Source organism: Lampetra planeri, chromosome 28, assembly GCF_965212315.1.
Source record: "Lampetra planeri chromosome 28, kcLamPlan1.2.h2, whole genome shotgun sequence".
NCBI lineage: Eukaryota > Metazoa > Chordata > Hyperoartia > Petromyzontiformes > Petromyzontidae > Lampetra > Lampetra planeri.
In genome coordinates, this window is record NC_136134.1 from 360,019 (window position 1) to 386,629 (window position 26,611).

A 26,611-nucleotide genomic window follows, 5' to 3' on the forward strand; every position below is an offset into this window, starting at 1 on the left:
TGTTTTGTGTTTGCTGTGTATCATTGGGTACGTGGTCCTCAGAGACTCTGGCTGATGGAAGAAGTGTTCCGGCTAGTTGAGAGAAATCGGCAGGCCCATTCCCACCGTCTAAAATATCCCACGTCCGAGAATGTGGAAGCTTACCACAGCCTTCACTAAGAGAAAGCTGTGCATTGCTGGAAGGATGATTGGTGGTTACGGGTTGCTGAGATGGAAACTGCCCGAGTAGGGTGTGATCACAAATCACTCTTTAATTCCATCAAAAAAGTAACTTTCAACACCACACCTAATACCACCACTAAAGAAATGAACAGTGATCCATTCTCTATCCCCCACAAACAGGTATGCAGATTTGCTGAGCATTTATGAGGATGAAGGGGAAACCCCTCAGCTCAGACAACACCACGGGGAAAGGTGGGGTTTACCCTGCTGGGGCTAACCGTGCCTCAAATATTGGAAGAATTATCCACTCCCTTTGAGTGGCTGGCTGATGTGCCATCTGTTGCTGAAGTCTGAATTGCAATCCACAACCTGAGACCAAAGCAAAGGACCAGGCAGAGATGACTTCTCAAACGAATTGCTGAGGGAGGGTGGCATTTGTGTGCACTGGCAATCCTGGTCTGCTGGATGGGTTCCGCAAGATTGATGGAATTTCTGTTTAGGCTATATGGGGACTTCGATTTAAAGATTTCGTGACTGCAGGGATTCATCTTCTTGGTTCTTTCGGTAAAGTCACGTAGAAGGGAAGTAATAAAATAATGAAAATAAAACATAATAAAACAATTCTCACGACGTTTCGGCCACAACGCAAGCAGCCGTCCTCAGGTGAAAACCAGGTCTGTCGAGGCGACAGCGTCTGAATGAAACAGCACACGTGCTTGGAGCATATATATAAGCTGGGTTGGAAGGGGGGAAAAGGGCGCCTTGACAAAAGAATATGCCTATCAAGAGGAATTTAGCATATTTATGGGAAATGCAGGTATGTGATTAGTACTACTTATGCCCATGCATTATGCAGGATTAGCAGCATCAAAGGGAAGGGGATATGGGAAATGCAGGTATGTGATTAGTACTACTTATGCCCGTGCATTATGCAGGATTAGCAGCATCAAAGGGAGGGGATAGGGGTAGCATTAATAAAGGGAAGGAGTGTTAATAGTATGTAGCTGCAGTAACTAAAACCACCACGTAAACAACTAAAGTATAAACTACATAGTATCATCAGTATACTAAATATACTCTACAATAAGCTGAGTTACTAACAGTAAGTAATACATTACAATTCTACGTCGTAAAAAATATATAATATGCTTCCATCTAAACTTTATTCTCTTACATCACACGAGTCTACACCGTACTATATACTGCCATAGACAAACCCAACATTAAATTATATACTGTATTGCTATAAACCACCCTATACTTTATACATTGTAATATTACACTGTTTTATTCTACCCACCCTAATGTATATCACACTGCTGTATATTGACTATACAATAACGATACTATATATTACTTTGTACATTGTATTAAGCATATAAATGTTATACTATTTGTTATTATACACTGTACCATTGACCGTCGTGTGAAAGATACTAAGAGGAAGCAACGAAATATGTCAATGGGTGAGTAGGGAGGGGAAACTTGCAGCGGAGCAAAGAATCCATTCCCTGCGGAGAATACAATGCCCGTGAGTGGAACGCGGTCTGAAAGTCACCGTAAACGTGAACACAATCAGTTAAGATCCGAAATGGTTTATTACGTCCTTCCAATGATTGCTAAGCCAGAATCCATCTTCCCGGTTGAAATTGTCTCTGTGTTTGTATATGTGGATCGCCTCATGAACGAATCTCTCATGGTAGCCAGATGGCTTGCAGAGAACCTCTGTCTTGGAGAAGTCAATATCATGTGAGCCCACTGAATTGTAACAGTGATCTGCCACGGCTGAGGTGTTTGTCCTACCGTGTTTCAAATCTGCTTTATGTTCAGGGATGCGGTCCGAGACATGTTGCCTCTGTGGTAGCAGTTACATTGGAGAAACCAAACGACATGTCTCGGACCGCATCCGTGAACATAAAGCAGACTTGAAACACGGTAGGACAAACACCTCAGCCGTGGCAGATCACTGTTACAATTCAGTGGGCTCACATGATATTGACTTCTCCAAGACAGAGGTTCTCTGCAAGCCATCTGGCTACCATGAGAGATTCGTTCATGAGGCGATCCACATATACAAACACAGATTCCAAAGAACACAGGATGAGATGTTACTATCCTTTGTGCAAGCACTTCCAAGAGTTCATGAACAGTGAGCCTGGTAAAATTTGGGGAGCGCATCGTCAGTAGTGAACCTTTGGTTCCTAGGGTGTTTCGGCCTTTCATACTATACACCCTCCCCAAAGGCGGCCAGCGACAGGGTGATCAATCCTACGCTTGCGTCCCATTCCCAATTAGTCATAGGAGTTGCCTTGTTGTTGATAGCCAACATCCCATGGGACTATGCATGGCAGGGGTGTCCTCCTCCCTGAGTCAAGCATTGTTGACTGCATACCTCCTGGCCCTCTCACTTTGGGGCCCAGCTGGGGTCTTTCCTCTTCATCCAGAGCCACTGACTGCTGCCTTCTGCCGCCTCTGATACAGCTCTGATTGCCGAACGCTGGCTCTGGCCCTTAATTCCCAGGTCTCTAAGCAGTCTGGTTGTAGATGTTGCCACAAAACCTCTGCAGCCCACCTCCACTGGTCGGACTTCTGTGTTCCAGCCATGATGTCGTGCTTCGGCAGCTAGATCGGCATAGCGCAGATGTTTTCGCTCATAAGCCTCATCTACTGAGTCCTCCCAGGGTACTGTGAGCTCAATGATGAAGACCTTCTTGAGCGAACGGGACCAGAGCACCATGTCAGGTCTTAGGGTGGTGGTTGCGATCTCCGGAGGAAACACAAGTTTCCGGCCAATGTCAGCTAGCATTTTCCAGTCGCGGGCCAAGCGCAGCTGGTCTCGCTCCATTGGTGTAGAGCCGCTCTTCGGTGGTTTAGCCCCTTCGCGGACAAAGGTCGTCCGTAAGGGGTGTGATGCTGCTGGGGGTGGTAGGGAGTTGGTGGCAGCTCGCTTGTCCTCCAGGGCGGACGCAAGATTTTTAAGGACTTGGTTGTGACGCCAAGTGTAGCGTCCTTGGGTGAGGCTTGTTTTACATCCTGTGAGAATGTGCCTGAGGTTGGCTGGCATGGAACAGAGGGCACAGTCCGGATCTTCACCATACCATTGGTGAAGATTAACTGGTGTTGGAAGGACGTCATATGTTGCTCTGATGGAAAAGCTCAACCGCCTCGCTTCCATGGCCCACAGATCCTTCCAGCTGATCTTCCTCTTCTCCACACTGTCCCATCGAGTCCACTGTCCCTGTTTGGCAATAGAGACTGCCTTGGCCCACCTTGCAGCCTCCTCCTGATGGCGTATTTCCTGCACTACCATCTTCCGCCGCTCTGGTGCAGTGGCCTTACTCCACGCAGCACGGCTAGTTAGCCCAAGGCATCCTCTCCCTTGCTGAACATGACCCACAATGTCAGCATGTCTGAGGGCTGCTGTTGCCTCCTGGACTGCTTTTCCTGGCCTCCATTTGCGCCCAGTTGCCAAGGTCGGCGCGTTGTTGCTCACCACTGGGTCTCGAGATTCATTCAGTGTCATCTGGAGCCTGGTTTTTGCACACTTGAATTCCTCTGTTAGACTGGTGAGGGGCAGCTTGAGGACACCATCTCCATAGAGGCCTATTGTGGTAAGGCATCGTGGAACTCCGAGCCACTTCTTTAAGTAGCTTGTGACTCCTCTTTCCATCTTCTCCACTGTTGAGATTGGAACCTCATACACTGCTAGGGGCCACAACACCCGGGGTAGGAGACCAAACTGCAGACACCAGGCCTTTAACTTTCCAGGTAGCTGGGTGTTGTCGATGGACTGTAGGCTACTACTGATGTCTTTGTGCAGCTGTTGCACCTGGTCTTTGTCCTTCAGGCTTGCATCATACCACCTTCCAAGGCTTTTTACCGGCTGCTCAGACACTGTTGGGATTTGGTCATCTCCGATGAAGAATTTCAGGTCACAGAGTACTCCCTTCACAATCGAGATGCTGCGTGACTTGGATGGTTTAATCTTCATATGGGCCCAGCTGATGTTCTCCTCGAGTTTTCTGAGCAGTCTCCTGGTGCATGGGACAGTGGTGGTCAATGTTGTAATGTCGTCCATGTAGGCTCTGAGTGGAGGGAGGCGAAAACCAGAGTCGACTCGCTGTCCACCAGCAACCCATTTTGAGGATCTGATGATAACCTCCATTGCCACTATGAATGCCAATGGAGAAATGGTACATCCCGCCATTATACCTACATTCAGGCATTGCCATGAGGTGGTGAACTCTGAGGTGGTGAAGCAGAACTGCAGATCCTGAAAGTACGACTTCACCAGGGTTGTGATGGTGTCCGGTATGTGGAAAAATCTGAAGGCAGACCACAGGAGTTCATGGGGCACAGAGCCAAATGCATTGGCGAGGTCGAGGAAGACTACATGGAGGTCCCTTTTCTCCACCTTGGCCATTTGGATCTGGTGCCAGATCATGCTGGAATGTTTCAAGCAGCCAGAGAACCCTGATATTCCTGCCTTCTGTACAGATGTATCGACGTACGCATTCCTTTGCAGGTACTCGGCAATCCTCTGGGCAATGACCCTAAATAAGATTTTACCCTCGACATTCAGTAAGGAGATTGGGCGGAATTGGCTGATGTTCACTGCATCCTTCTCCTTAGGGATCAGGACCCCGCCTGCCCTACGCCACACTTTGGGTATTATCTTCTTTTGCCAAGCTGTTCTCATGAGCCTCCAGAGGAACCTCAGGACGTCTGGTGCGTTCTTATACACTTTGTACGGGGCTCCATTTGGCCCCGGGGCTGATGCTGTTCTTGCCCTTCGAACTGTGTTTTCCACCTCTTTCCATGTCGGAGGGCTGGTCTCAATATGATATTCCGGGGGTTCAATGGGTGAGATATTTGATGGGATGGCCAGATGTTCATGTCGCTTTGAGTCAAAGTTTGTTGTTCTCAGGTGCTCTTCTAGGTCTTTCTTTGTTGTTTTTAGAACTCCACTTTTTTCCTTCGTGAAGAGACTTTTAAGGAACTTGAAGGGATCTTTATAGAATCGAGTTCTAGTTTGTTCTTTCTTCCTTCTGCGCTTCCGTAGGTTCTCTGCTCTACGGAGGGATGCCAACCGGGTTTTCAACCGAGAAGATAGATTCTGGCTTAGCAATCATTGGAAGGACGTAATAAACCATTTCGGATCTTAACTGATTGTGTTCACGTTTACGGTGACTTTCAGACCGCGTTCCACTCACTGGCATTGTATTCTCCGCAGGGAATGGATTCTTTGCTCCGCTGCAAGTTTCCCCCTCACTACTCACCCATTGACATATTTCGTTGCTTCCTCTTAGTATCTTTCACACGACGGTCAATGGTACAGTGTATAATAACAAATAGTATAACATTTATATGCTTAATACAATGTACAAAGTAATATATAGCAGAGGTGTGGACTCGAGTCATGCGACTTGGACTCGAGTCAGACTCGAGTCATGATTTTAATGACTTCAGACTCGACTTGGACTTGCCTCATCTTTGACTCGACTTGACTCGGGACTCGAGAGCAAAGACTTGAGACTTACTTGTGACTTGCACAACAATGACTTTGTCCCACCTCAGAGGTGTGGACTCGAGTCATGCGACTTGGACTCGAGTCAGACTCGAGTCATGATTTTGATGACTTCAGACTCGACTTGGACTTGCCTCGACTTGACTCGGGACTCGAGAGCAAAGACTTGAGACTTACTTGTGATTTTCTTGGTTCTTTCGGTAAAGTCACGTAGAAGGGAAGTAATAAAATAATAAAAATAAAACATAATAAAACAAGAATTGTAATAAAACAAGAATTGTTTTATTATGTTTTATATTTTTATTATTTTATTACTTCCCTTCTACGTGACTTTACCGAAAGAACCAAGAAGATGAATCCCTGCAGTCACGAAAGCTTTAAATCGAAACTTACTTGTGACTTGCATAACAATGACTTTGTCCCACCTCTGATATATAGTATCGTAATTGTATAGTCAATATACAGCAGTGTGATATACATTAGGGTGGGTAGAATAAAACAGTGTAATATTACAATGTATAAAGTATAGGGTGGTTTATAGCAATACAGTATTTAATTTAATGTTGGGTTTGTCTATGGCAGTATATAGTACGGTGTAGACTCGTGTGATGTAAGAGAATAAAGTTTAGATGGAAGCATATTATATATTTTTACGACGTAGAATTGTAATGTATTACTTACTGTTAGTAACTCAGCTTATTGAAGAGTATATTTAGTATACTGATGATACTATGTAGTTTATACTTTAGTTGTTTACGTGGTGGTTTTAGTTACTGCAGCTACATACTATTAACACTCCTTCCCTTTATTAATGCTACCCCTATACCCTCCCTTTGATGCTGCTAATCCTGCATAATGCACGGGCATAAGTAGTACTATTCACATACCTGCATTTCCCATATCCCCTCCCTTTGATGCTGCTAATCCTGCATAATGCATGGGCATAAGTATTACTAATCACAAACTGCATTTCCCATATCCCTTCCCTTTGATGCTGCTAATCCTGCATAATGCACGGGCATTAGTACTAATCACATACCTGCATTTCCCATAAATATGCTAAATTCCTCTTGATATGCATATTCTTTTGTCAAGGCGCCTTTTTCCCCCCTTCCAACCCAGCTTATATATATGCTCCAAGCACGTGTGCTGTTTCATTCAGACGCTATCGCCTCGACAGACCTGGTTTTCACCTGATGACGGCTGCTTGCGTTGTGGCCGAAACGTCGTGAGAATTGTTTTATTATGTTTTATTTTTATTCTTTTATTACTTCCCTTCTACATGACTTTACCGAAAGAACCAAGAAGATATATGGGGACTCTTTGTCTTTTGTGTTGTGTATATGTGTTCATATATGATGTGTGTTTTTGCGTGTACTTTTGGTCCAGTTTGGATAGTTACATTAACCCTTCAATGGAGCTACAACCTAGCTGAATATTTAGTTCCGGAAGAGAAAATTAACATTGCAGAGCAATACTGATACAGAAGACCATTGTAACATACCTTGTGTTCCTTGATGTAAAGTGCAAGCATTTCTTCTCGGCCATACCGATGGTCAGCTAGCTTGTACTTAGGTAAGGCCGGTGAAGGAGGAGGGGAGGTGACACTCCCACCACTTGACAAAGTACGCAGCCTGTGAGAAAAGGGACCATCAGTGTTGATGTAGAGACTCGTGCAATGAACGTTTAACCATAACATGGCTACTATATATATGGCTGTTATGCTGGAAAGCAAAAATTAGCCAGGGGACTCAGCGGTAGAGCGAGCAGCTCTCAATCGGAAGGTTGTGAGTTCAAATCCTGATTTGGGGTTAACTCAGCCCATCATCCTTCCAGGGTGCACAACATAATTACTACTTTGTGGAGATGTTAACAGTGGTTGTCATAGTATGAAAAATAAGAAAAGATTTTATCCTTTCTGGCAAGAGTAAAACCTATTCTTATTTTTCATACTTTGATACTGGCAAAAAAGGTCCTATGGATATAATTGCACAACCCGAGCTATAAATTATTTGAAACTAGTATTGTATTTGTAATGTTCACCTATTGGCATTCCCTGGTCTGACATTGGTGAGACAAGGCCATAAAGAAGGCTGTCTCTGGTGTTATCCAATCAGTTTCAAAAGACAATGCATATATTATCAGAGCATGCAGACTTGATTGAACATCTTACCCCGTCCTGTTTTATTGCCAGGCCGGGTAAAACCTATTCTAATTTGATAATTGGTTCTTTACCCTTCTATCTGGCAACAAAACTGACACCTTTTTACAAGGAGTCATGTTTGCATAGACCGCAATACCTGCAGTCATAATACAAACAAAAGAACATAACTCTGATAATGTGCACTGTCCTTGAAGTTGATTGGTCCACACCCGAGACAGCTTTCCTTAGAGCCTAGTCTCATATGGGTTGGACCAGATGACGCCAAAAGGCGCACAACTCAAAAACAATGCACCATCAGAGTATGAGAGCTCGGGGCAAGCATCTACACTATGGGAACCTCATTTGCCAGTAAAAATATGATAATTGGTTCTTTACCCTTCTATCTGGCAACAAAACTGACACCTTTTTACAAGGAGTCATGTTTGCATAGACCGCAATACCTGCAGTCATAATACAAACAAAAGAACATAACTCTGATAATGTGCACTGTCCTTGAAGTTGATTGGTCCACACCCGAGACAGCTTTCCTTAGAGCCTAGTCTCATATGGGTTGGACCAGATGACGCCAAAAGGCGCACAACTCAAAAACAATGCACCATCAGAGTATGAGAGCTCGGGGCAAGCATCTACACTATGGGAACCTCATTTGCCAGTAAAAATATGATAATTGGTTCTTTACCCTTCTATCTGGCAACAAAACTGACACCTTTTTACAAGGAGTCATGTTTGCATAGACCGCAATACCTGCAGTTATAATACAAACAAAATAATTATCAGAGTTATGTTCTTTTGTTTGTATTATGACTGCAGGTATTGCGGTCTATGCAAACATGACTCCTTGTAAAAAGGTGTCAGTTTTGTTGCCAGATAGAAGGGTAAAGAACCAATTATCATATTTTTACTGGCAAATGAGGTTCCCATAGTCCAGGGGTCGGCAACTTACGGCTCCGGAGCCGCATGCGGCTCTTTACGGGCTGCTTCTTGTCGATATGTACGTATGTACAGTATGTACTCAGATGCATTGCGGCTCTTGAAATACTGAATTTTGTACCGAATTGGAAAGAAATGGCTCTTCTTGTTATTTTGGTTGCCGACCCCTGCCATAGTCTATTCTAATTTTTCATCCTTTGATACTGGCAAAAAAGGTCCTCTCGATATAATTGCTCAACCCGAGCTATAAATGCTTTGATAGTTGTGTTGTGTGGTTGACCATGACACCACTGGAGACTTGTAGATCCACACGGAGATGGAGCATCATGTAAGGGCTTGCGCCAGTTGTTTTATTAAACACTCTTCTTCACACACGACTCTGCTTACACTCTGAGTACAGCCCGCTCACTGCCTACACTCCACACCCAACGCCTGCACCCGTTAGGGGGCGCGTCAGAACTCTGGCCTGCACGTGAACTATCTCACATTATTCTAACCCCCCGGCACGGCTTCCCCTCGTCTGCCCCGGGCGGGGGCTCGCCCATCACCGCCCGGCGATGAGGTGGGGCTCTAACCCTCTAGCCTTCCTTCGGCAGCGGCTGGGCTGTTCCCACTGCAGGCACATGTTCCCATCTCTAATTAGCCGCACTCTACACCTCAGGGGAAGGGTACTGGGAATTTCTAGCACTTACACAGGCTGCTCTATCCTGGCGCTAATTTCCCCCTACCCTGGTTCCAACATCCATCTTCACACGATCACGGACTCCTACAACGACTTGGAACAAGTCACGGGTCCCAACCTAAATACCCCAGGGGGGCATGACGTCACCGTTCTGCCCGCCGTGCATGACGTCACTCTCTTACGTCATCGCACCGGAGGGTGAGCATGACGTAACATCATTAACTACTACTCTACACTTGTATTTGTAATGTTTGCCTATTGGCGTTCTCTGGTCTGACATTGGTGAGACAAGGCCATAAAGAAGACTGTCTCTGATGTTAGCCAATCAGTTTCAAAAGACAATGCATATATTATCAGAGCATGCAGACTTGATACCTTGAAAAAGGTATATATTTGGTGTTTCAACATCTTACCACGTCCTGTTTTATTGCCAGACAGGGTAAAACCTATTCTCATTTTACATACTTTGATACTTGCAAAAAAGATCCCATAGATAGTGGTTGTCATCTGGACAGACTCGCTGTAGAACTGAGAAATTTCCACCACTGGTTCAGGACTGTAGATTGGAGACCAGCACCGCCTTGATGCTAAATTAGAGACCTGCACCGTAGATTGGAGACTAGCACTGCCTTTATGCTAATTTGGAGACCAGCACCGCCTTCATGCTAATTTGAATATAAATGACATTAACTTTCTAAAGCGAATTTTACACACATATTCAAGCTGAAAGCATGTGAAAGCTCCATCAAAAAAATAAGGTATGAAAGCTTATTCATGGGCAACTAAATTAATCTTTATTCATATCAAGAGTCAAAAATCACAGCAATCTTAATTTTTAAACCAAATGAAACCAATTAACCTGGCTGGATACACAGATAAATGTGTAACATTTTTTTAATGTAAAAAAATGTACTTGCATCTTGATCTCTATCACCCAATAAACGAGTTCACAGAACAGTGCTCACCATTCTGGTCCAAAATTGAGTGTCTGGGTTTCCGCAGCCATCGCTTGTGTTATCTGAGGACAGAATACACATTTCCATATGTAAACAACAAATACAAATTCCTATATTCGGGTTAACTCAAGTTTAGTTTTACTTTTAAATGCTATTAGGAGCGATATTTTCTCCATGGTTACGTCTCAATTACTTTTGAGAGGTTTACATGTCAGCACTCATTGCCAAATGTTACTGCCCGACTGGGGGCTGGACATTACGTCATGAAACCAAACAACAATTCAAATCTCTCACAGAGCAGCGTGGCACTTTGTGGAGAGAGAACGGGAACATGGAAATCAATCTCAGATAGCTGTCTCTGAGATCCCTTTACGTTACCTCTGTTCCACACAGTAGGGGGAAACCCTTTTCCACCCACACAGAGATAAATGTTTGGCACATGACAGTAAGATATGTTTTACTTTCATAGCTGGCATTTCTCCAGAATATATACAGATGCCAATTATTGTGAGGGCTTTTTTCAGTCACTGGTAACCGGTGTAATTATAAGCAGCTGCCTGAATTTTCAACCAGGACCTCGGTGCTGCCAGCTTAGCATTCTGACCTCTGAGAGACACCTGGCCATCAATGGCTTAGCATTTTTTATTACTGTACTGGTAACAACCATTGGCATAGAATAAAGACGACCGTGATAGCCAATCCATTCAGGGAGCATCTGCTTCATTGGGAGATTCGACTGTACAAATAATTTCACACACAAATACAGCAAATGCACATTCACAAACTGATGTAAACATCAGGCGTTAAAGTATTTTGTTAGCAGTATAAGGCAGTCCTCGACTTACAAATATCCAAGTTACAAAAACCCACACTTACAAACCAACTTCCATGAAACATATTTTTTTTAAATTACTTTAAACACTAACTCGCAATTGCAAACTGAACCGTGGAACTATTTTGTTCAGTGGAGTGATCCTCCGCAAGATGTAATGAGTCAGCCTCGCGCTGGGAGTGTTTGTGTGTGTGCACGCACGTGTTAAAGTAAGTGTGCGTGTGTTTGTGAAAGTCTGTGTGTGTGAAAGTGAGTATCTGTATGTGAAAGTGTGTGTGTGGACGTGCATGTGTGTGCGTGCGCGCGTTGCCCTCGTGTGTGTGTGTGGGGAGCACAAGTGCAATGTGCGCTACGAACCCGGCAAACAGTTTCATTTCCGCTCATGACAAACACCAATGACGATTATCTGCATGGGTCCTAGGCCTCCTCTAGTTCGACTAAGCATCAAATGAGAACCTGGTTCAGTGTGTAAACATCGCCACTGGGGAGTCAATGGTGGTCAATGGTGGCCGGGCAGTGTTGCCCACTAACCCTCTCGTGTGTCGCGCCTGCCTTCACAGGCGCTGGCTCTCCAACTATCTGTTAAGGCTATATGGGAGACCATTGTCGTTGGAGTGTGTCTGTGTGAGTGCGTATTCCCTCTGTCTGTCCGTGTGCCTTTGTCTTTTGTGTCTATGTGTGTGTGCATGCGCGCGTGCCCCGTATGTGTGCAATTTTGGTGACTCATTGTGCCCCTTCTGACAAGCAAGCCAGCATTAGGACGCAAGGTAAGTGAAGATAAAACGCATTTTTTCCCTATTTGTTACCTCATTTTGTTTTATTTAATACAGTATTTTTACAGTGTTGCATGCAAATGTACAATATTTCTTCTCATGAGTTCAACAATGCTTCCATGTTGAACCATAACACATTTCAGAACACTGACCTATAGACATTTAAATAGTAATTTTTGGGTTACGAATGATGAAACGTTCTACTTACGAACGGTTCCCAGGAACTGATTGTGTTCGTAAGTAGACGACTGACTGTATAACTCCATCATAGAACCATGTCTGGGTATGATAAATTGTTCAGAAAAACAGTAATTCATGACTAATATATAATGAAAATGTTGAAGTTCACATAGAAGCAGAGAGATGCATGCTTGGGATTACATTGAGAGAAAGAGGAAGCCATGGATTAGAGAACATACGCAGGTTAATAAGAACATCCAAACGCTTAAAAAAGTGGACTTGGGCAGGCTACATCACTATAAGGGATGATGGTCAAGAATAATAATGGTGTGGCAGCAAGACCTTGCAAGGTCACGGCAGCTTCGGAAGGCCTTCATCCAGCAGTGGATTGATTATGGCTGATTATATCCTCGACCCTTATGGATCTATTCCAGTCCTGCTTAGGTGGTTGTCAACGGTGTTAATCTCTCATCAGGTACATTGCTCCTAGTGATATGTTCCAAGCCTGTGCCAATGTCATCAATTGGCAAGTTCCTGCATGAGCTTCACCAAGTCTCTTTTGTTCGCCATTGCTCCAGTCATCCAATTGGTCACATAGTCGTGATGTGCCCTGTAATCTTGTCTTGAAGTGTCAGGGCCAGTCTGTTATATTAAATTCACCTCAGAGTTATGCACTCCATTCCAAGACACCCATTCATCCCCTTCTAAGAAGTGGATCTACAAACAACCCAAATAAATAGTGGCCAATTTCAATCCTATCACGACGAATCTAAATATTTGAGAAATTTCTCTAGGCCCCAATTAACAATTACACCTCTAAAAATTGTCTGCTTTACCCTAAACCATGAGGCTTCCACGAACATTATTGCACAACTTCCGTGGTTTCTCAACTCCTTACATTTCGTATTTAATAGACTGGACAATAAGCAACACTCTATGATACTATTCATTGACTTGTCCAAACCCTTCGGTATAGTCGGCCATGTGACTATACTAAAAAGACTCAAAAGCCTCAATTTCTCCAGTTGAAAAAAAAAATTACGGAGTTCCACAACGCTCTATACTTTGAACAACCTTATTCTCCCTCTTTGTAAATGATCTGGGAAGTCAACTTCCTTACTCTGATTGTCAAACTAATTTCTGACAATAAACCAATAATGGTAGGTGTAAGTTCACCAAAATAGGTATACAGGACCTTAAATTGCAAAATGATTTTGACCGAATTCATCATCAGTTTATTTCCTTAAAATTGGTTCTGAATGCGAATAAAACCAAAGTAATAATTTTTCAAATAAGAGAAATCCTGCCATGTTTCCAAATCAGATTATGCCTCTAGATAATAAACACATCCAAGAAGTGGTGGAGTAAAAATAATTGGGCTTCTAGAGACTCTAAATTTAAGTTTCACTCACTTTGCTTACATTGCGAAGATTAAAATTGGCTTCCTATACTTAACTGCACACCATCTATTCTAGGTTTAGATATGGCAAGAGCAATACTTTCAATTTTTGATGACCATGATCTCGTTTATCAGATGGTTTGTGCAGTTGTATTAAATAAGCTCAACTCACTGTACCATTCAGCTATATGCTTTGCACTGGATGCTTTCTACAATACTCACCATTCTGACCTTTATATTGATGCAATCTTGAACTCATTCTGCATGTAGAAACATCCACTGGGCTCTGTTTAATTTAACGTTTCACTTGGATACATCTTAGAAATACTTAATGGTTCTGTTGACCCCAAAATATCCTACTTCCTCTTAAAAAACCCCAAGTTTTATTCGGACTGTGGAAAAAAGGCCCTCGTTATGAAATCGCTATCTCATTAGATTTGGCAATTTAATAATTGAACCTTATGGCAGGACACCGCCATAAACATATTAAAATGTAAACACAAACTAGGCTCTTTTTCCCCAATGGGTTTGAAGGATGGTGGCAAGTGTTGTCTTGTTAAATTATGCCTTTAAAATTGAAATCGACTTACCTGCAGTACCTCTATTTAAATACACTATCGAAAATTTTTTTTACACCCCTTTGTCAATCATCGTGTTTCTCAGTGTGCATTTGTGAACACACTTGGTAAACAGTACATAAAATAGGACATGTTTTCAATGCGCTGTTCATTCTGTAACAAGCGTTTATACAATGTTACTCTACAAAGTAGTGGGTCGCCGCTCCTCTTATCCGTATTGATACGAGCGGTATGTGGAGACTACGGCTTAACCGCAAAAAAAAGAAACCTATCTGCACAGATGCATACGGAGAAGAGAAGTATTATGAAACAGGAGGAATTAACAGTGCAACCCATCTCATCTGTTAAATATCTGCAGGTAATAGGATTGTCATATCGTCCTCGCTGCGCTTGGACGATATGACAACAGAATGATCCGCGCCAGGTGGGTTGCGGCGTTTATGTGCGCGGTGGGACTGAGTCAGCAAAATTTGTATTAATTAAGATTTTGGCTTCCGTTTATTCAGGACCCCGGGGTCCCGCCATAAGGTTCAATTGACGACCATGAGAAACCGCCGTTCACTAACGAAACTCAAGTTCCTTCAAAGAGAAGCGTGAACCCGAGTCTGTGAATCACACTTGGGCCCCCCCCCCCCCAGTTACTGACTGTGTTGGCTTTGTGAAATGACGTATTTTTTCGTTGCTTTCTTTTTTCTGGTGAAAAAATGTACAAGAAAAACTGTGTTGCGCAAAACCGCGTTCAACCTGAGCGGAAATATCGCTTTGCGTTCCTTGGTATGGAATGATCACCCCCTTCCTTCTAGATTTGAAGTTTCCGTAACTGCAAGAATCCATACTCTTTGGTTTTATTTGGTAAAGTCACGTAGGTAAAAATGTCGTTGTTTTTCATTTTAATTTTTTCACCCCCTTCCTCTTTGTTTAACTAATTCTACATGATGTCTACCCTTGCTATTGTAATAAAGGATGTTGAGTCGCTCTCCATTTTGTGTGTGTGTAGTGTGCTACAGTGGCGAGATGTGAACAACCTCACCTGCTATACAGGAGGTCGTTGGTTCGATCCCAACCCTGACGCCTGTCTATTTGGAGTTTGCATGTCTCTCTCCCCGTGGTCATGTTGATTATTTTCCGGGTCCTTCGGTTTTTCCCTCCACATTTAGAAACATAAGTTTTAAGTCTAGATTTGAAGCTTTCGTGACTGCAAGGATTCATACTCTTAGGTTTTTTCGGTAAAGTCACATAGGTAAAAAATAAAATAAAAATTAATAAAAGTAATAATAGAAATAAAATAAAATAATAAATCACGATGTTTCGGAAGCAACACAAGTCTCCGTCATGTGAGGCCTCACTTGATACAGTACATCTAGCTGTGATGGTCCCACCTGATGAGGGAGACTTGTGTTGCCTCCGAAACGTCGTGATTTATGATTTTATTTTATTTCTATTATTACTTTTATTAATTTTATTTTTTATTGTTTACATATGTGACTTTACCGAAAAAAACCTAAGAGTATAAGTTTTAAGTATTTGGCTGCTATACATTTCCACATAATAAGCTACTTCATTGAGCTATCATTTGTGGCCAGGTCGCTTCTGAATAAGAGATATCTGTTAAAATAAAAAATATTTTTAGTTTAGATTATGAATGATTATGAAGTTTAGTTAAAATTTTCACTCTTTCATTATTCTTCCCACGCTGTGGTACTCACGCCCAACGCTCGCCCCTGACATTCAATTGCCAGTCCCTCACATCACTTTAATGAGTTGCTATCTAAGCGTCCGTATGACTGATGTCCTCAATAAGTGGACTGCTAGATGCATGCAGCAATGTGTGATAAATGAATCCTTTTCACAGTTAATTCATTCACACAATCATACTTTCCAATATATGCAGCACTCTCATCGCTTAAGTAAACTGTGTATAGCTAAAACATGCTTTCGATAACATTGCGTTCGGCAAAGTTTTCCTGAAGACATGTTTTGTTGCTTTTTTGACCAATTGCCTATTCCCGTAACATATAATCCATGTAGATATACTTGCTATTTTGTATTGTGATCTGTGCTTGTAAGACGCCCATAAAAGAGCATAGCAGGTCACTGGGCTCTTCTTGCTGAAATAATTACAAGCAGGCAAACCTTGCTTTGCACTCAAGATTCGTTCCTGGAGAAGTGAGCGCTAATCGAATCAGCGCTAAAAGGGGTAATTATACCATTGTAGATATGGGGATGCGTTCCCGACAGCGTTTTCTTTCGTATGAGCAACATGAGGGCTTCATTGGGGTATCATTGAAAGCGCTAAGAATACAGATGGTAAACGTTATTTTCATAAATAAAAATACTAATTTATTACAAAATCAGTAAATATTATGTACTATACTCACACGTGCAAACAACTGTACTTCTAAAAGCCAGCGGGAGTAGATGAAGTTGGAGCTGCCGTGCTTCCAATCTGGGTCTGAGCGATGACTTCAGTAAAAATTTGTGGTTTATTTTAGATGGAGCCTGAGACTCGGTCCGAGTCTCATGAGTTTTCAACTGGCTAAACGCTCTGTAATAACATTGTAATAAGTGTAATACAGTAATACCTCGGTATACGACCGCTTTGGAATACATGGAATTTGGTATACGTCGTGTTTTGACGAGAAAAAATGCCTTGGGATACGTCTTGCTTGGGATACGACGCGCTTGCTGGAACTTGTATGGGTCGGGATGAGTCACTGCGTACCCGCGTATACCCCCGTTCACGACTCCTCCCCTTCCTTACCACCATCCTTGTAGGCGATCAACTCCTCTCAGCAAGGTAAAGTGATGTTAAATTTTATTTCAATTTATTTTAATTTAAGCATTTCTTTTAATTTATGAATGCATTTTAGTATTAAGTAGTGTCTAGATAATTTTATACAACCCCATTAATGTATAATATGCCATATAAAATATAATTTATTATACTCTGGAACAGATTATTTCCTTTCCCTTTATTTCTTACTAGCGGTTAGTACCCGGCGTTGCCCGGGCAAAAAAGGCAGACACACACATGGACTTCCACACAGACATCGACCCACACACATAGAAACACATCGACTTTGACACACACACACATATGGTTAAAGCCAGGATGGATCGTTAGCAGGCCAGCCTAAATGTTTCTAACCGGCAAAGATGTTCCATTAGGGGGGTGCACGTTTCGCAAGTGTAGAGAAGGGAGGGAATTACCGTGGCCGAGAAGACCTGGAGCTTCATGCGGAGCGAGAGACCAGGTAGCTTCCACACAGCGTTACGCAGCCGATGAAAAGATAATGGCGCTCGAATGATTTGGATTGAGACCTCTGCTGTTAAACCGGAGCCAGTCAAGAACACACTGGCCAGGTATGGGAATCTCTCCAATCTCTACACAACTGCTGCATTTCCAATTGTGAGCTGTGGGGATGGATTGTCCGATGGTACAAAATACCCAGGAAGGTGCTTAGTTTTGGTGGGGCTGATGGTAAGGCCCCCACCTCTTGGTGGCAAGCTCCAGGTTCAGCAGCAGCAACTCCAACTCGTCCTCCGAGTGAGCAGCAATTAGCAGATCATCGGCATACATAACGTGGTTGAGCAATAGGGAGCCATCCCTTGACCGCACCCGGGCATCGATCAGCCTCCCATTGTATCTGTACCAGATGGAAATTATAGCGGTGGAGCCATTGAAGGCTTCAGGAACTACGTGGTCCAAATATATGTAAAATAATGTGGGAGCCAGAGGACATCCCTGTTGCACCCCAAGGTGTACAGAGAATGGCTCTGACTCGCGGCCACGTAGTTTGACGCGGGGCCGCTCACCATCATGAAGGTCATTACAGATGGTGAGCAGTGGGTGAGGGACTCGGAAAGCACGAAGAACAACCCAGAGGCCAGGCCTACTGATGGTATCATAGGCCTTGAGCAGGTCAATAAAGCACACACATGGACTAAGACACACACATGGGCCTACAGACACGCAAAGAAATGGACTTACACTGACTAACATGGAGGCATGCACACACTGCAACTAACACACACGCACATGGACTCACACACACATAGACATCCACTTGAGATACACACACACACATGGAGTTACACACACATATGGACGTACACACATACAGCGACTCACACACATACAACAACAACCAACAACAACAACAACCGCCATTCGCCACTAAGTGGCGGTGACGTCACCACGACGCTTGTGCCAGGCCATGTGCACCCTGAGGCCACGTGAAGTGTCGAACGCCCGCTGGCAGGAGGTCACGGGGCAGACCCAGGTGCCACGGGTCGACTGACCGAGATGACCGAGATGACTGGCTGATGCACCACCTGTGCCCCCTACTGTGCCAACTTGCTGTGCTTTAGCCACCCGGCGCTCCGCTCGTTGTTGTGAGCGTCGCTCCTCCGCCCTCCGTTGTTGTTGGAGGGCGACTGCCTCCAACTGCCCAGTAGCGTCCTTCACGAGCCTCCTCCACTGAGGCCGATCTTGACACTGCTGGTACCAGTCATCGGCAAGTCCACTCAGCTCCACATCCTCCTGTACCACATCACTCCATCTCTTCTCTAGCCCGTGCCGCGCCCGTTTAGCCCCCTCGATCCGGCCGAACAAAAGCTGTTTAGGCATGCGGTGGCTGGGCATGCGGGCTACATGACCCAGCCAACGCAGCCTTGCCTGCCGGAGGAGCTCACTGATGGGACTTTGCCCAGATCTTTCAAGGACTTGTGAGCTCCTCACACAATCCAGCCTGGTTAAACCCAGGATGGATCGTAGGCAGGCCAGCCTAAATGTTTCCAACCGGCGAAGATGCTCCACTAGGGGGGTCCACGTTTCGCAAGCGTAGAGAAGGGAGGGAATGACCGTGGCCGAGAAGACCTGAAGCTTCGTGCGGAGCGACAGACCAGGTAGCTTCCACACAGCGTTACGCAACCGATGAAAATATATTGCCGCTCGACTGATTCGGAGTGAGACCTCTGCTGATAAACTGGAGCCGGTCATAAGCACACTGCCCAGGTATGGGAAACTCTCCACTCTCTCCACAACTGCCCCATCACCGATTGGGAGTTGTGGGGGTGGAGTGCCCGATGGTACAAAATACCCAGGCAGGTGCTTAGTTTTGGTGGGGCTGATGGTAAGGCCCCACCTCTTAGTGGCACACTCCAGTCTCAGCAGCAGCGTCTCCAACTCCTCTTCTGAATGAGCAGCTATTACCAAATCATCGGCATACATAACGTGGTTGACCAATAGGGAGCCATCCCTTGATCGCACCCGGGCGTCGATCAGCCTCCCATTATATCTGTACCAAATGGTAATTCCCCCGGTACAGCTATTGAAGGCTTCACGAACTACGCAGTCGAAATAGATGTTAAATAATGTAGGAGCCAGAGGACATCCCTGTCGCACCCCAAGGTGTACAGGGAAAGGCTCCGACTCCCGGCCACGTAGATTTACCCGGGCCCGCTCACCATCATGAAGGTCCTTAATGATCGTGAGCAGAGGGTCAGGGACTCCGAAAGCACGAAGAACAACCCAGAGCCCAGTCCTACTGATGGTATCATAGGCCTTGACCAGGTCAATAAAGCAGAGATGTAGGTCTTTTTGGAATTCCCTACACCTCTGCTGTAGTAGACGGACAGAAAATATGGCATCTGTGCAGGACCGCCCTTTCCTGAAACCGCATTGGGGCTCCGCAAGCCTCTCCTCAGCGTGCCTAGCAAGGCCATGTTGAATAATCCTTGCCAGGACCTTACCCGGCACACTGAGGAGTGAGATGCCCCTGTAGTTGTTACAGTCGGTACGGTCCCCCTTCTTAAAGAGGGGGACCACCAGGGCATCCTTCCAGTCCTGCGGAACCCGTCCAGTGGTCCAGACTGTTGTTATGATGTCATATAGGGCAGTCTGTGCACAAACGCCACCCTCCCTCAGCATTTCGCTTGGGAGATCATCTCTGCCTGGTGCCTTCCCTGGTCTCAGCCTCCGGATCGCCCTCAGTACTTCCTCAACAGCTGGTACCTCAGCCAGCCACTCACAGGGGGTGACCTCTTCCAATATTTGAGGCACCGCAGCCTCAGCAGGGTTATCCCCACTTTGTGCCATGATGTTTTCCTGGCTGAGAGATTTTCCCTCCCCCAGGACCTCACAGAAATGCTCAGCAAATCTGCAAACCTGTTCCTGGGGGTCGGAGATTGGATCACCGTTTTTTCCTCTAATGATGGTAATAGGTGTGGCGCTGCAGGTTACTTTTTTGATGGAGTTAAATAGTGATTTGTGATCGCGGGCCACTGAGGCAGACTCCATCTCCTCAGCAACCCGCGACCACCACCCATCCTTACAGCGCCTTACGGCTCTCCGAACCTCCGAGCGAAGGCTGCGGTAAACCTCCTCATTCTCTGACGTGGGATGCTGTAGGCGATGAGAGTGGGCCTGTCGCTTTTTCTCAATTAACCTGAACACCTCCTCCGTCAGCCAGGGTTTCTGGGGAGGTCTGGACCGCGTACCCAAAGCAGCCATTGCAGCTGCATGAGTCACAGTCTTAAACCTCGCCCATTTACCCTCGACATCAGGTGGAGTGGGGGACGATGCCAACCCCAGCTGCAAGCAATGATGAAATTCTCGCTTGCAACTTTCATCAGCTAGCTGAGACCAGGCCACTTTTGGTTGGAATGGGGTCCTGGGTGTACACCCACCACCGGAGTGGAAAAATGGCAGGCGCATCTTACAGATGACTAGTCGATGGTCAGAGGGCAGATCAGCTCCACGGTAGGTCCTGGTGTCAAGGACATGGGCTCGCATCCGCTGGTCCGTCACTATGTAGTCCAGCAGATGTTCTTGCTTGGACCCGGCATGCATCCATGATGTTGTGTGGATGCGCCGATGCCGGAAGAGCGTGTTGGTAATTACAAGCCCATGGGCTGCACAAAAATCTAGCAGCCTCCTACCGTTGTTATTGAGCTGATCTGGCCCATGCCTTCCAATCACTCCAGACCAGGTGCCAGCATCATGACCAACTCGGGCATTGAAGTCACCCAACAAGATGACTCTGTCCCGAGTGGCCACTTTAGCCAGCACCTGTGACAGGAGGTCATAGAAAGCGTCTGACTCATCGGCTTTGCCTGCATCCCTCCACGGATGTTCGTCTTCGGTGGGGGCATAAGTAACCACGACCACCACTCCTCGCCTCTGGTTGATGGGAAGGCGAGCCCAAAGTATCCTGGGGCTTACAGCTTCCCACACCTCACCGCCACGCTCCCACGCCCCCTTCATTCTTTTGTTCAGAAGAAGAGCCACACCCTGTTGTTTGGCAGTCTCCTGCCCCGAGTAGAGAACTGTCCACCCCTCATGGTGGCAGGAGCCAGAACCGGTCCACCGGACCTCCTGAATGCCACAGAGATCCAGGCGGTACCGGTCCAGCTCCCGACAGAGGAGTGGCAGCCTCTCCTCCGCAGTGAGCGTTCGAACATTCCACGTGGCCATCCGCAATGGTTTTTCGTTGTTTCTGGAGGAGCCCCGAGGGTGAAAATTCAATCTCCTGGCTCCGCCAAATGGGGTTTGGCCAGGAGACGTCATAAAAGCCTGACCCCCCGGGGCCTCCGGCACAAGCTTATTAATTACAGGTTTATGTTTAATTCGTAGTTTAGTGGTGGTTAATTGAAGGTGGAGGGGTTACCAGCCCCTCGCACCCGTCCAGAGCCCCCGTTTAGCCACTGTGGTGGTCACAGACGCCATGAGGGGAGAGGCCAATGGGCATTGGGCCCTCCCCCCACAGCACTGCCCACGACAGTGTTGCCCGTCCGGCACCGCGAGGAGGTAGGAGGTTGTTTTTAGAGTGACACACACATTGCCGTACACAGACATTCACTTGAGAGACACACACATGGAGTTACACACAAATATCGACGTACACACATACAGCGACTCACACACAGACATACGTGGACTCACACACACATTGATGTAAACACACATATGTACTTACTCACACACATGTGGACTAAGACACACACACATGGACTTAGACACACATAGATAGACTGATACACACACAGCCCTACACACATACGACACACAGACATCTACTTGAGATACACAGACATGGATGTACACACATATGGACTCACACAAACGCATTGACTTACACACACATATCGAGTGACACACACATGTATAGACTTACATACACATGTGGACTAACACACATGTGGACTAACACACACACATGTGGACTAACACACACACGTGGACTAACACACACATATATGGACTGACACACACATACACATGGGCGTACATGGCCACATCACAGACAGGCAGACCGTCGCAGCATCATAAAAGCGCAGCAAAAAATTGAAAATTTAGCAACCTAAAAATAAGGAGTTTTGTGCACACAAACATTATTATTGTAATGTTTGTCAACTAATGTGTTTAATAATAGAAAACATTGGACTTGATTTGTTAGTGTAAGCAACTTGGAACTTTGTACTTACCATAGGCGTGTTGAGGCCTTGTGCCATCCGTAGCCCCCCTCCTGGCCTACATTGGCGAGGAGGCGGAGTTGGCACGTTGCCAGGCTAGGGGCTGGGCCGCTACCCCCCCCCACCCAGCATCCCCCGCCCGTGCAAGAATAATGGTATGTAAGCAGTAAAATATTATTATCTACGGAGTCTGTAGTATAAACTGGACACATCGTGTTGGGGGGGAGGGGCGAAGAAGACATGACACTGTGAAGAAATATCCGCAGCGTCATGTGTGTATGTTGGCTGTTAAACGCGTAAAAGTAAATGTCCCGTGAGGTGGAGCGAATGCGCATCACTTGGTAGGGTCCGCCCCCCCCCACGCAATTGGCGTCAGTTGGGACGGTCGATGTCGCGCAATAAGTAAATAATTAATAATAGAAACGGCACAAATTTGTTAATTAAACTACTTTAAAGTTTAGGGATGGGAAAATAAAAGAGGCTATTCCCACCGCGGGGCTTAGGGCATGCCGCCTGGCAATTTTTTTTCTACATATAGCCCATCGTTCAAGAGCCAAATCCCCCGCAAGCGGGAGCGCGTGGAGACTTTTATATATAAGATGGGGAAAATTCGTTTGGTATACGTCATTTTCGGTATAAGTCCTACCTTCTGGAACGAATTAACGACGTATACCGAGGTACCCCTGTAACCGAATTATGGGGATGGGGTCTGGTTGGCTTAGCGTACGTCGCTCTCATTGGATGAGCCAGTACGTGTCCTCGGCAGGCACTGCTGCGTGTTCTCAATCCTAAACGCATTTTAGATGTTTTTTAGATTTTTTTTCCACGACAAATAGCACTATAACAAATCAGCGTTCTACGGGGTCTGCCTGTATAATCTATGTCGACAATTTCTTGTGCCAATAGGTCAGAAGATGTAAATCACCACTGTCAACGCAGGCATCCGCCGTCAGATCAAATAACCCTTTCACCAGATGACTCGTCGACACAAAGCCAACTCATTGGTCCAATGTCATCCAAGGTTTTTGTTGCTGATGCTAGCAGGCCCAACAAAACCCGTATCTCATTGGCCCTGACCGGTAACTTGAATATCCATATTTACGAGTACCATTATGTGCAATTCCTCCCCCTGCTGAACATCATAAACAAGTGAAGTCATCATGGGACTCCTTTGCCAGAACCAAAATATGAGAATAGGTTTTCCCTTTTTTTCTGACAACAAAACAGGTGTTAAGATGTGAAAACACCAAACTGAAACCCTTTACAAGGAATTATATCTGCACTAACCACAATACGTGTGGTCAGAATGGAAACAAAAAACAAACTCTGATAATATGTGCATTGTCTTTGAAACTGATTGGTCCACACCAGAGACATCTTTCTTTTGAGCCTAGTCTCAAAGACAATGCATATATTCTCAGAGTATGTTGTGAAATCATGGCAGCCAAAGCAGAGAACATGTTGAGCAAGACAACCACCAAGGAGATAGGACGATGATATCAACTCATGTGCATGGTAAGTGCCAGATGGGTTGGGCATTGTGAGACCACAAGGAATGTCGATGGCTTGAATAGGACTTTATCCAGCAGTGGATAGACCATGACTGGTGATGATCTCAATAGGCCTCGAAATCAGAAGGCTTAGTGATAAAATTGGGAGGACAAAAAGTAAGCCGAATGCTTATGAATACTCTTACGTTTCCAAAAAATATGCACGTTGCAAAGAGACATAAGGAATCGTACCTCTTGTGCCAGGCTGGGTGCACTTTTAAGGTTGTGTCAAGTGTCCAAGGTTTGTGGGCAGGTCAAGGTGCAGAACCAAGTGTTATTTGATTAACCGATATGACTGGCAGATGCACCACCTGTGCTCCCCACTGTGTCAGGTTGCTGCTGTGTTTTTGGCACCCGGGCGTTCCACTTAAGTTGTGAGCATCGCTAATCCTACTTCCGTTGTTGCTCGAGGGTGACTGAATTCCAATTGCCCAGTTGTGTCCTACAAAGGTCAATTTTGACATCAGTCATGGACAAGTCCAGTGAGATCCAAATATTTCTTTAACACGTTGGATCATCGTGTCTTTTGCTGATGTAGCGGTTGTTTATCCACCTCTATCCGGCAAAACAGAAAATACTTGGGTATGCGGGCTAATTGACTCAGGGAACCCATCCTCGTCTGCCGACGGTGCTCACGGTTATGACTGTATCAAGATATTTCAAAGCTCTGTCTATGACCTCACACAATCTAGTCTAGTTAAATCTAGGATTATTCGTACGTAGGCCAACCTGAATGCTCCAAGCAAATGATCCTGTAAATGGATCCATATGTTGCATGCAGAAATATATATTGAAAAATAATATAGTGCAATACACGCCGGAGCGTCTCAAGAGCGTTTAACATCACATCTCAAACACTTTAAAGGACACCCTCAGTGGCAGCTGTCCCTGTGGACACAAGGTGACTCGGCACCTGGTCTTCAAATGGAGGACACCCGTCTGCCAGTCGGGGGTGATGATTGCTATCCTGTATATCATCCACAAATGAGGCATTTGGCAAGTTTAGACCTAGACGCCGGCACACAATTGCCTCATCTTGTTAATTACATCAGGAATTTTAAGGTCAGCTATGAAGCACACTATGTATATTACAGTATTACGGTTTACACCCGCAGTGTCAATTAATCAGGGCGGCAAATTGATTCCAACCATGAACCTCTCCAGCAAGCGTCGAATGCGCGACCTCTAGGGCCCAGGCCATAACTCAGGCTGAGCTTGGGCTGGAGTGGGCTGGCCAGGCAGTTCCACAGGGTTACACAACATATGAAAAGTTAAGACAGCTCAAAGCTGGTGCGAAGAACACAATATGGGAACTCGTCTACCCTCTATTGAACTACCCCATTATAGAATTACAATGGAGAGTTGACGCGTTGTAGTGTGAGGTGACCAAGTACACAGGCAGGCGCTTTATTTTGGTCATGGCAAGCTCTGGGTTCAACATCAGCCTCGCAGATTATGACACTCACCCAAGACCACTGACAATCCTGTACTCACTCGACAACACACACTGACTCCGCATTCACGAAGGGCACGCGCGCACACACCGACCGACACATTAACCCATTGACACCGCACTGAGCAGATACCACTGAAGCGCACATTCACGCTCGTTAACCGCACGGTTATAACTCTCACCGATGAGCCCCGGGTTCCTCCCAAACAGCAGTATTTTATAGTCTCCTTCAGTTGTCGTTCGTCTTCATATATATGTGCGTCTCTCAGGTTCGTGTATGTCCCTTCATTTAGTAATCTGTCCGCGTGTCTCGTCTGTCAGTGCCCCTGTCCCCGTCTCTCTGTCTCAAGAGGCCTCGCTTAGGCCTCGCTTTAATAGGCCGCTGCCTCGGGCCGCTCCAGGTCAATTCGGCAAGACGCGCACACTTTTTCCCCGTGTTGCCACCGGGTGCCTGCGGGCACCGTCTGGGTGAGTCAGCGGGTCGGTGAGAGGGTGCGAGGGAGCCAGGGAGGGCGCCGCGCCGCTCACCTCAACTCGGATCCGCACGTAGACTCCACTATCGCTTGAGCGCAAAATGGCGACGCGGAGGGGATCACGTGACTCGAGGACCCGGATGACTGCGAAACAAGCTCCGCCCCTCCCCCCACTCTGGACCCCCCCCACCCCCACTCTGGACCCCCCTCCACCCACTCTCCATCCCCCACTCTGGACCCCCCTCCCCCCACTCTGGACCCCCTCCCCCCACTCTGCACCCCCCCTCCCCCCCACTCTGGACCCAACTTCCCCCACTCTGTACCCCCCCCCCCCCACTCTGGACCCCCCTCCCCCCACTCTATACCCCCCCTTCCCACTCTGCACCCCCCTCCCCCAACTCTGGACCCCCCTTCCCCCACTCTGAACCCCCTCCCCCACTCTGTACCCCCCCTTCACCCACTCTGGACCCACCCCCC

At 45.9% G+C, this 26,611-nt stretch overlaps 1 protein-coding gene across 1 annotated transcript in view; it reads right to left on the reverse strand.

Moving 5' to 3' along the window:
• Positions 1-26,271, reverse strand: part of GIGYF2 (GRB10 interacting GYF protein 2) — a 133,940-nt gene extending 107,669 nt beyond the window's left edge. The window contains exons 1-3 of the mRNA XM_078607599.1: positions 26,190-26,271; positions 10,431-10,483; positions 7,194-7,323 (exon numbers count right to left, since the gene is read on the reverse strand). Coding sequence (XP_078463725.1) covers positions 7,194-7,323; positions 10,431-10,471 — 171 coding nt within the window. The 5' untranslated portion in view covers positions 10,472-10,483; positions 26,190-26,271. The remainder of the gene's footprint in view (positions 1-7,193; positions 7,324-10,430; positions 10,484-26,189) is intronic.
• Between the last annotated feature and the right edge of the window lie 340 nt (positions 26,272-26,611).